This window comes from Calliopsis andreniformis, unplaced genomic scaffold (assembly GCF_051401765.1).
Source record: "Calliopsis andreniformis isolate RMS-2024a unplaced genomic scaffold, iyCalAndr_principal scaffold0022, whole genome shotgun sequence".
NCBI lineage: Eukaryota > Metazoa > Arthropoda > Insecta > Hymenoptera > Andrenidae > Calliopsis > Calliopsis andreniformis.
The window spans coordinates 13,140,344-13,151,202 of NW_027480432.1; the positions used below are offsets into that span (position 1 = coordinate 13,140,344).

The following is a 10,859-nucleotide window of genomic DNA, read 5'->3' on the forward strand; positions in this document are numbered from 1 at the left end:
CTGTTTAATTTGGCTACAAAGGATTTATAAAATTGTTTATAGATCGGGTTACCAGTTCTATACCAGGAGCGTCGAGCTGAGTTTCGGAGGGCTTTTAAAGATTTGAATTCCATGTCAGGTGTAAAATCTAAAGAAGTTACTTGAACGGGGGTGGAAGCTCCTTTTTTACATTTAATAATTAAGCGACCTAGTTTATTGATGGATTTGTCTGTATCAGCAGAAGAGTTGAATGAAGAAGTGAGCGTGAAATTATTTGTTAGCTTTTTGTATCTGTCCCAGTCTACTAAATTTGCAAAGGTGGTCGGGGAAGAACTATCGTTATGATTTTGTGACAGAGTAACAGGTCTGTGGTTAGAACTGAAATCTTATATTGAATTGCATGAAAAACGGAATTGTGAGTTTGTTAAAAACAAGTCAATGGTTGATGGTGTGCAGTTGGAAGTAAAGAAGGTTGGTGTAGGAGGGAAGAGTAGATTATGTGGGGCACTGTCTGTGTGTGATTTTAATATGCCACCATTGTAGTTTCGAGAAGCGTTGTTCCAGTAGGGATGTTTGGCGTTTAAGTCAGCACCTAGTATAAAGGGAATGCGGAAAGAAGTGATGCAGTTTAGAATCGCAGGAGTTAGTTTGACATTTGGTGGGCAGTAGGCCGAAATGAAGATTAAGTTAGGGCTTTTTATGTGTATTGCGATCGCTTCTAATTTCTCGGTATTAGGTAAAGGATATTGTCTGTATGAGAGATTTTTGTGAACTAGTATACTGACCCCTCCATATCCAGAGTTGTCTGGACGATCGGCCCTAACCAAGGTGTAGTCTTTTATTTGTATGTGTGAATTTGGTGTTAACCAGGTTTCCTGTGTTGCAGCCGCAGAAATGTGATTATTGTGAAGAAATAACTCAAGTTCTTGAGTTTTGGGGGTGATACAGCATGCATTCCATGTCATGAAGTTATGTGAGCTTTTAGAGGAGTTAGTCATCAATTTCCTGTGCGAATTCTTGAATAACCAGTAATTTCTCTATGTTGTTTTGGCATGCTGATAATTTATGTGTGAGGGAGACTATTAATGACGTCATTTTTTTTATATCTATTACCTTTTCCAAGTCTTTAACTGCTTTTGCTAAGTTTTTAATATCTTCCGTTATTGAAAGGGGAGAGTCTGGTGAGGTTTGTTTCAGGCTTCTGTTACTCATGAGAACATTGGCGTATGATAATGAGTTAGTTGAGTTTCTAACTGATTTAGGTGTGTAGCCCATGGGATTTGAGCTCATTCTAACAGGGGTAGTATGTTGCGACAGTGTCTGAGAAACTATGGTTGGATGTACAAGAGTCTTATTGGGGGAGCTGTGTTGAATAATGCTTCTATCGTCTAATTTGTTGGACTGGATATGAGATTTCTTACTATTTAAAAACTTAAGAAGTGAAGGACAGTCGGAGTAATTCGCTGTGTGGGACTCCCCACAATTCGCGCATTTGGGTGGTAGCTCGGGAGATTTAGTGCATGAGCGTGTTGCGTGATTATCACCGCATTTTACACATTTCTCGATTTTGTTGCAATTGGCAGAAGCATGACCAAAAAACTGGCATCGGAAGCATTGGGTATATCTTTTGGAGTTATAGTATTTTTCCCAGTAAACCCAGAGATAAAATAAATGATTAATTTTTTAGACTTGAGTGAATGTAATGGTTAGAGGAAAAGTGAGTTTATAAATAGAAAATTTTGAGGAGGATTTCCCCTTGACTTGAACACAATTAATGACCTTTAATCCCAGTGAGTCTAATTCTTCTACAATCTCTGTTTGCTGTATGGAAGGAAGCCCTTTTAACACTACAACAAGAGGTTTCTCTGACTTAAGTGAGTAAGTATGGAACTGCAGTTTTTTATCTATTAAAGTCTTTTTAAAATCTAAGTAATCCTGTGTATCAACAAAGTTCAGTCTAACTTGGTTTCCCAAGAACTTCAGGTTAAATTTACTGCCGATGCTATTCTTTAGTTGCTTTGCCAAGGAGATGACACTGCGGACTCCAGCGTCTATAAAAAGAGTTTGATTACCAGAAGTAGAAGTGGTGATTGGCTTTTTTGTATTATGAGAAATGATATTGTTGAAATTAGAGTCACCGACCTGATTTCTGAAGAACTCTGTGTTTAAGAACTCAAACCTATTTTTGATAGGAACATTAGCCTAGTTCTCCTTGGTGCTGGTGCTGTCTGTAGTTTTTCCCTTTTTGGAGCGGACATCAGAAAAGGGCGAAGAGTGCGGGGCAGCAAGGATGACGTCCGAACCGTTTGGAGAGATGATGTCCCCAGTTCTTTTTGGCATCGTTGTTTTAGTTGACGATGAATTGGTAAGAAAAACGCCACGATGGCATTTAATCCTCTTGTATATTATGGGGTTTGAGTTTGACGCGTATAGCGCGCGAGGCCTGATTAATTCCTTCAGCGTAATGCCAATTGTTACTTCCAATACATGCACAGGCAATTAATTTGAAGGAACATAAGCACGAGCACAGCCTCTCCCGTAAACACCCGCAAAGCGGCACACTCGGTGCTGGTGAAAGATCCACAAGCGATACTACCGTAAGGAATAGCTTCGACTCTCACGAAACAGGTACTCACTAATGAACTGTCGACTCCGAGTTGAGGTTGAATAAATTCAGACGATCCACTCACGTCGAAGGCCGATCAACGAATGATGACTGTGTGCACGTTCGAGAGATCCCAATGACTGTGGGTGAAACGCTGTTGACGTAATCTTTTGAATCTTAAAAATCCTACAGAAAGTTTTCATAATGCGACTAGTGAAATTGCTTCCCTGGTCTGTCTGTATTACTCGAGGACAACCAAATCTGCATATAAACTGTTCAGCTAAAGCTACTGCAACGGAAATTGAATCAATATTAGCTAAAGGTATTGCTTCTGAATATTTTGTTAAATTATCTTGTAATGTTAGCAGATATTTATTCCCCTTCTTGGTTATAGGCACAATGGACCTACCACATCCATTTGTACCTTTTCAAAAGCTTTCCTTGGCGTATGAGTTATTCTCACTGGTTGTTTCGTGTTTGGAGAAAGCATTTTGTTCCTTTGACAAATAGGACAATTACGAAAAAATTTTAAAATTTCCTTTCCAATTTTTGGCCTATAAAATTTTTCTCTAATTCGCTTAAATAATTTTAATACTCCTTGATGACCTCCTTGTTACGAGTCCAGACGAGTTACGTAAAGTAACTATGAAAGGGCTCGATTCAAAGCTCCTTCCGTTGACCTTTGACTTTGCCTGGAAGTCACCATGTAAGGGCCGATAGGCATTTCTGTTGCATTCAATTAATAATATCTTTCAACTTTTCTCGGAAACTCTGTGATGCAGCCGAGTCCCTACCATTTTTCCCATAGATTTTTGACTATAAAAAGGCTAAGAAACTCGGTCTAGCGGGCTCATTCGTAATCCAGTTTCGAGATTAGTACGTGGCTTAGACTGGAAAGCAAGATCGAGCATTAGTTCTCCTTCAAGCAAAAAATCTATGAGTACAGTACGTAAAACTCATTGTAACGTAGTCTTAACGACGCGTCCCCCGCATACCTCTGTGCGTAATCGAGAGAGAGAGGACTTAGTTCCGCGACACGTAAAATCATAAACATTTGTATTCCTTTGAGTCAACTCAAACGTGTAATTATATACAGTTTTATAAGGTTTGTTAAATTGGACTTAGTTCAATCAAAACCTCTCCTAAATCCAATAAGAAGCGAACGCGTAAACGATCCCACAAATAATATATCTTTACCGCTCGAGACATATATTGTAAATTTAAAAGTTACGAGGCTATATTAACATCTTCGCAATCCTTGCGAAGGTCCTTTTCCTAACCTACAAGTGGCTCCCGGTGTTGACAGTTGCGCACTGATTCGTCCACGTCCCGTGGCTCCTGGCGAGTGCAAAGTTACCCGTTGGTTCGTCCACGAAAAAATAACAATATTCCAAAAACCCTGACCCTTGGTCAGACCATCTAGCCCTCGGCTCGTAACATCCTATTGAAGATTCATGATTTTCACTAATAATAGCTAGTCTTTCAGAAACCTGAGGAATTATTATTTCACTAGTACAAACAGTAATTGTATATTTTAAATCATTAAATATTTTTTTCAACAAACATTCTACAGAATTCCATCCTATTGCATCAAGATCATTATGATCTCTTGACATGCTAAAACTTCTCACATTCAAAATGTCCATTAAATTTTTATGTGATGTCAAACAAGAATTTAAATTGTTAACATCAATTTGTTCATTATACATCTGTTTTGAAAATAAATGAAAAGTATGAAATTTTTTATCTGGAAAAATAATAGCTTCTCCAACATGAACACGATAATGTTTTAATCGTGAGATGGAAAATTTGTCTCGAACCAGCAAATCTTTACTATTTTGTGACACAATCTGATAATCCAAGGAGAAAAAATGAACAAGATTATCTCGCCTCATGTAAAGGTAATCCTTACTAAAATTTACTTGAGGAAAATTGATCGTTTGCAGTTGAGAATTAGTTCGTGCCCGAATTTGAACTTGCTCAGAATTACATGAATCGTCGATATGCATGGAGGATCGTGTCTGATTATTTGAAGGATTAGCCACATAGTTTCCCATTTTCGACATATTACACATTGCAGGTACTTCGACCTCTTTTGCAACACAAAACTCTGGTCCCAGGTTGCTGATCCGTGACAGGATATCTTTTGTTAAGACCTTGCCGATATTTGACGGATCTAGCAGAGCAAGGGCACTATTATAATATCACCAATATCTGCACAAGCTGGTGCAATATTAACATCATTAACATCGGATCTTAAGTTGTCAATCCGCAACAGGATGCCTTTGGTTAAGACCTTGAAAGATACTTGGCGGATCGTACAGAGCTTGGATACCCTGAGGCACATGGTCCGCCTCCAACAGAGTCTTAGTAGAACTCTCAAATTGAAGCGTATCCTTCCTGTCCACGAACGAACCTCCAAAGAAATTTTTTATTTCATCAACAAATGTTTCTCCTTCGTCTGCTGTCTGATATTCGTCACTGTCTGCTGAGTAAGTATCTAATTTTTCACACTTAAGCATAACTTTAGCAAAACAATCCTTTTTACAGAAAACTTTAGCAATGAATTTTTCAGTTTCATGTTCTGAAAATCTATCCCTGTCAACACCTTCTATTAAAAGCAGTAGCCAAGGAATTGTCGGCGCCTACAATTTCCCTCGACAGACTCGCCACGGAAGATTTTAAATTTTTTATTCCAAAATTTTCAATTAATGCAATAGAAGCCGGACTGACATAAGTAAGGATTGCTGGATTTCGAGATAAAGCGTCAGCGTTGGAATTTTGTTTTCCAGGTTTGCACATAATGTTATAATCATATTCATTCAATTTTATTCTCCATCTCATAAGTTTAGACATTGGATCTTTCACACTGTGTAACCAAACTAGCGGTCGATAATCTGTTATTAACGTAAAATGATGACCATACAAATAAGGTCTAAAATGTTCCACAGCGAAAAGAATAGCTAACAATTCTTTCTCTATAGTTGCATATTTTATTTCAGAGTCATTCAGAGTCCTCGACGCATAGGCTACAGGAAGGTCTTGTCCAACCGTTCCCTGACTTAGCACTGTTCCTAAAGCATAGTCTGAAGCGTCACTTGTAACCAGGAACGTTTGTTTGAAATCTGGATACTAAAGTAATGGTTTTGTACATATAATTTCTTTCAAAGTTGCAAAAGGGAACTGGACTTCTGTACTCTAAACAAAGGGAACATCTTTTTTTAACAATTGTGTAAGTGGTTTAGAAATTTTTGCCATATTAGGAATAAAACGCCTATAATAACCAACGAGACCTAAAAATTGCTTAATATGTTTCTTGTTTCCAGAAACAGGAAAGTTCCTTACAGCACTTGTTTTTTGAGGATCAGGTCTAACTTCTTTCGAAGAAATTACACGACCAAGGTATATTACTCCTTTTTTAAGAAATTTACGTTTTTCAGGCTGAAGAGTTAACACTGCATTTTGTAATCTGGCCAACAAAACTTTTAACTTACAAGTATGTTCTTTCAAGGAATCAGCATATAACACTATATCGTCCATATAAATAAATAACTCTACTCTTTGTAATCCCGAAAAAACTAAGTCCGTATACCTCTGAAAAGTCGTAGGAGCATTTTTAAGTCCAAAAGGCATCCTATTAAACTCATAATGGCCGTTAAGTGTTGAAAATGCAGTTTTAACTTTTGATTCTGAATCTACAGGAATTTGGTGGAAACCTGATGCTAAATCTAATATACTGAAGTATTTGGCTGCTCCAAGTTGATCTAAAATATCCGTTATATTCGGCAAAGGATAAGCATCACTAATTGTCTTTTGATTCAACTGTCTATAATCAATTACTATTCGCCAACGTGGTTCCCCGATGAGTTTGATTTTTTTGTAATTATCCAAATCGGTGAGTTGTATGGTGAAGACGATGGTTGTATTATTTCGCTTTTTAATAATGATTCAATTTGTTTTTTAATTTCTTCCTTATGTATTTGAGGAAAACGATACTGTTTTGTATTAATTGGAATATTATTTACAGTTACTATAGAATGCTGAATGACATTAGTCAACCCTAATTTATCAGTCGCGGAAGATAAAATTGATATGGAAATGTGGCGACTACTTCCAGAATACTAACTTTCTCATCTTCATTAAGGTCCTGCAGGTCAAGAATTCTACATAATTGGATAATTCTAGAAGTATCTGCTTGTGAACGTTCTACATTAGGATCTTCTGTACGAGCTGACCGCGACGAGGGTAACTTTTCATTAAATTCCTCTAATTCGATCGGTGGTATAGTAAGTGTAACATTGTCCGGTGTAGTGTTTATAGCAAAAATTTTGGTAAACCGTTTTGTTCAGTAGCAATTACTTCACCTACATAAACTCTTGGGTTCGAACTCAACCTTCTTATATAACCTATCCTATTTCGTGAACCTTTTATTGGAATAGTTATCAAGGTTCTTGTAGGAGGTGATAAATCGTAAGTTACAGATGAACGGAATGTAAAGTTCCTATTTCCAAATTGAAGGTGATTTGCTTTTGTCTTTAAACACCAATATAGCTTCGTGTTTTTCCAAAAATAATATGCCTAAAATTCCAGCCTCTCTGATTGGAAAATCATCATCCACAATTTAAAATTTCACATAAATTTTATAAATATTAATTATTATTTCACCGCGGGTACGAACAACTCCTGAATCTATACCAGAACGATCATAAATTATATTTGTGTTTATAATCACACTGGAAATTACATTTTCTTTCTTAATTAAATTTAATTGTGAACCCATGTCAATTAAGAAATTAATCGCTTTACCATTGAAACAATCATGTTCCAATGAAACAACTGGTAAATGGCCAACTTCTTTTATATTTAATTTTAAGCAAATTTGTTTTATTTGGCGCTCGCAATTAATGGATCACTCGGCAGAGCCGCCCCCCTGCGAAGCTCCTTTCGAGTTTAAATTTTGTCTCTCTTCAAAGCTGATATTGCTATTTTGGACAAAGCGATCTTTTTGATTTCGTTTTTCATAACAATATGATTCTTTATGACCTATTTTTTTACAAAATCTACATCTAACTCCGTCATAATTTGTGATCTTTCCACTATAATTTCTTTTATTTTTACCTAAAGGACACTCGCGACGTAAATGATCCGATTTCCCACATTCAAAATATTTCCGTTCATCAATATTTACTTTAAGAACTTTTAATGTTAAAGAATTTTGTGTTCTTCTATCCGTTAATTCTAACTGACATGCTAGATTTATCGCCGTTTCAAGATCTTTAATTTGTTCTTTTACTAAGAAAAGTAGTAAGACTTGATTTCGAAGCCCATAAATAAATTCTCTTACTGCTATTCGATTTAATAAGGCCATGGTTCCTATTATTTGTTCAGAATCGAATTTTTATTTTACAATTTCTATTCCTTGATTTAATAAATGACTAGCCCTAGCACCATAAAGCTCTATTGCTTCATTTACATCCTGTCGTAATCCTTTTACTCTATCAATAAATAATTAGGTCTATATTGAAAGATTGTTCAAAAACTCTTTTTAAAAGACTAATTAGTTCGCTTAAATTAGGCGGTTCACGTCTGGCTGCTATTATTTGATCCGCATTTCCTACAATTTTATTTCGCATTATAACTAACAAATTAGTACGATCTGCTAATCTTACTCGTGAATTTGCTATTTGACATAATTTAATAAACTTGAATAGAGAGTTTGAATTTCCGTCAAAACTTGGTACTAAGTCAGCAGCTAGTTTTAAAGGAAGGTAAGAAATTTTGTCTGATGATTCCGAAGTTGAATTTTCAGGATTAGGATTCTTAACGTCAGAAATACTATAACAGGTTGTGTCCTTATTTAAACTGGACATATTAGACTCACACATATTAGTAGTTTGCATAGAGTTATATTTAGTTAATCGCGGTGTCACAACTAGACTTCCTACTGATCCTATTGAATTTTATTCTATAGTTCCATTTCCGATATTTGGACTTGGACTCGACTCTATGGTTTGATTTTGGTTTTCCGCGTCCTCGACATTAAAGTCCTGAATTTTACATGAATTTAATTTTCACTTCTTAAATCTTTTCAAAATTTCGGTCTTATGCAACAATTTACGCGACATTTTAAAGATAAATATTTATATTTAATTTTGTAACTTAAGACTTTGTTCTTCCAAATTTTCAGGATTCTGCAACTTGATTCTATGTAATTATATGCAATGCAATGTATAAAAACTAAAGTGTCTGTATTATATTTTGATGACAATAAATTATTATTCTTTTTCAAAATAATGTATTGAAATATTGTTAAATGGTTTTAACTGTTAATGAGTACATACCACTTGTTGTACGTTCACATGTGTAGATTCCCTTCTTTCTGTATGTGCAAACTTGATTTGAAATTCTATTGGCTACCCATTCTTACACTCATAAAATTCTGATCGGGATAGGCGATAGGCTTCGTGCACGAATAAACAAACGAGAAACGCATTACAGATGGCGCGGAAGTACCAAATCAACAGGCTACAGCAATTCGCGCCACGTTTTTCAGATTTAGGCGGCATAAACTGAAGTTGTGTTTAAGTGTGTTTCAATTTCATTTTGTAACTTATATTGTTATTGAAATAACGCCAGAAAAGACGAATATATCGAACAGTTTTTAAAATATTAATGTATGTAATTTAACTTACACGCATTAAAAATGGTTCGTCGAAAGGATGCTAAAAGGTTAGTTAACGATCATTTTCGTGATACTGAAGCTAATACTTAAGTGCAGAGCTGGGGAAAATAGGTATTTGAAATAGACACAGGAAATAAATATTTCCATTTCATTAATTAGTAAAGAACATTGGAAATAAAATATTTAATTTGAAAGTAGTTCACCAGTAAAATAGTATTTCAAACGCATGCTTTAGTTGAAACCGATCGAAAGACAATTTTGAAATAGTATTTAGTATTTCTTCTAAAGTATAATGGAAATGAAATATTTCACACATGAGTTATTTTCACAGGTACACTGTGTGCTTTGTCCTCTTTTGTCCTGCGTTACAGGCAAACTATTCGATGCTGATACTCTGTCGTCACATAAGTGCCTCGTGCGGAATGAAACGCGTGCCCCAAGTTAGAAAATAGTAATAATAAATAGGAAATGTGAAATAAAAAATAGTTTCAAGTCCTGTGGAAATAACTCAAGTGTGAAATATTTCATTTACGTTAAACTTTAACAGAAATAGTAAATAGTATTTCCTCAATGAAATAAGCACTGAAGTTCCACAAGTTCCATTTCAAAATATTATTTTCAAATAGTATTTCATTTTCATTATTTCCACCTAAACTATTTCAAATTTTCCCCAGCTCTGCTTAAGTGGCACTGAATATGTTAATGTGTTTAAGTTAATAACACTATGCAGAACTGGAAAGAGGTCTCACTGAAGAAGTGCAGATGTGATTGCTTCTATTTACTATCATCTCTTCTCTGTGGGCTACCTTTCTATAAGTTAGGCGTCACGCATTCTTCTGTTTTGATAGTCGATCGTGTGTATATGCTAATGAGATAAATTCAGCACTAAATAATTCGTGGGCAGAATGAGAGAATAACTGTGCTGTCTTGTGTGACACTTTCCAGCTCTGCACAGTATGTACTCTCCATGAAAAATTACATTTTGAAACTAATTGAAATAGTTTCCAATGATGTGAAAATGTAGTGTTCTAATTTTAGATCGCGTATTAGTCCAAGTCGTAGTCAAGCATCAACGGTGAGTACAATTTCAAAATATTCTGTTATATTCCTTTTCTATATTTTTGCTTTTGCTATTATTGTTAATGCTGGTTATTAAATTTTTTTGTAGACTAATACACTAGTGGATAGAAACAAAAAAAAGCTTAAGAAAAGGCGTGTTGTTCAAGAAATTCGATATCTTAGAAAATCTATAAAGTTGATTATACCAAAAGTTCCCTTTACCCGCATAGTGAGAGACATTATTCTAGACCTGTTTCCAAGACAGGGTATTATGAGGTAAAAGTCTAATTTTATCAGAATTTTGAAAATTAATTGAATATTTTATGTGATTTTTAAACTATGTTTTTTTAACTTTGATCTAGAATTCAGGCATTAGCACTTGAAGCTCTTCAAGAGGCAACTGAAGCATATTTAGTTCAGTTCTTTGAAGATTGTATGTTACTGGTACACCATGCAAACCGTATAACTCTGACAATAAATGATGTCTATTTATTACGACGACTTAGAGGCAGAGATGACATCATAAACAGATAA

At 35.3% G+C, this 10,859-nt stretch overlaps 1 protein-coding gene and 2 long non-coding RNA genes across 4 annotated transcripts; all 3 read left to right on the plus strand.

Annotated features, from left to right (window-relative positions):
* Positions 1 to 1,671: 1,671 nt before the first annotated feature.
* On the plus strand, positions 1,672 to 3,781 carry LOC143187011 (uncharacterized). Of its 2 annotated transcripts, none has more exons than XR_013003133.1 (5): positions 1,672 to 1,857; positions 2,172 to 2,344; positions 2,475 to 2,607; positions 2,677 to 2,906; positions 2,979 to 3,781. It is a non-coding gene; the product is annotated as an uncharacterized LOC143187011 (long non-coding RNA). The 2 variants fall into 2 exon arrangements; XR_013003132.1 differs by having other exon boundaries at positions 1,672 to 1,853.
* A 583-nt stretch (positions 3,782 to 4,364) lies between these two features.
* On the plus strand, positions 4,365 to 7,248 carry LOC143187036 (uncharacterized). Its single transcript, XR_013003136.1, has 7 exons — positions 4,365 to 4,485; positions 4,665 to 5,076; positions 5,160 to 5,376; positions 5,587 to 5,816; positions 5,911 to 5,986; positions 6,286 to 6,479; positions 6,612 to 7,248. It is a non-coding gene; the product is annotated as an uncharacterized LOC143187036 (long non-coding RNA).
* Positions 7,249 to 9,179: 1,931 nt separating this feature from the next.
* LOC143187010 (histone H3.3 type c-like) lies at positions 9,180 to 10,859 on the plus strand. Its single transcript, XM_076390928.1, has 4 exons — positions 9,180 to 9,313; positions 10,305 to 10,341; positions 10,435 to 10,601; positions 10,688 to 10,859. Exons 1-4 carry the CDS (start codon positions 9,288 to 9,290, stop codon positions 10,857 to 10,859), a joined length of 402 nt encoding a protein of 133 aa, XP_076247043.1. The 5' UTR covers positions 9,180 to 9,287.

Bases quoted from the DNA above. Each gene is read 5' to 3' on its own strand.
- LOC143187010 (XM_076390928.1), top strand. From the start codon at position 9,288: ATGGTTCGTCGAAAGGATGCTAAAAG. The intron at 10,342-10,434 runs GTGAGTACAATT...ATTTTTTTGTAG, and splicing joins GTCGTAGTCAAGCATCAACG to ACTAATACACTAGTGGATAG. The intron at 10,602-10,687 runs GTAAAAGTCTAA...ACTTTGATCTAG, and splicing joins CCAAGACAGGGTATTATGAG to AATTCAGGCATTAGCACTTG.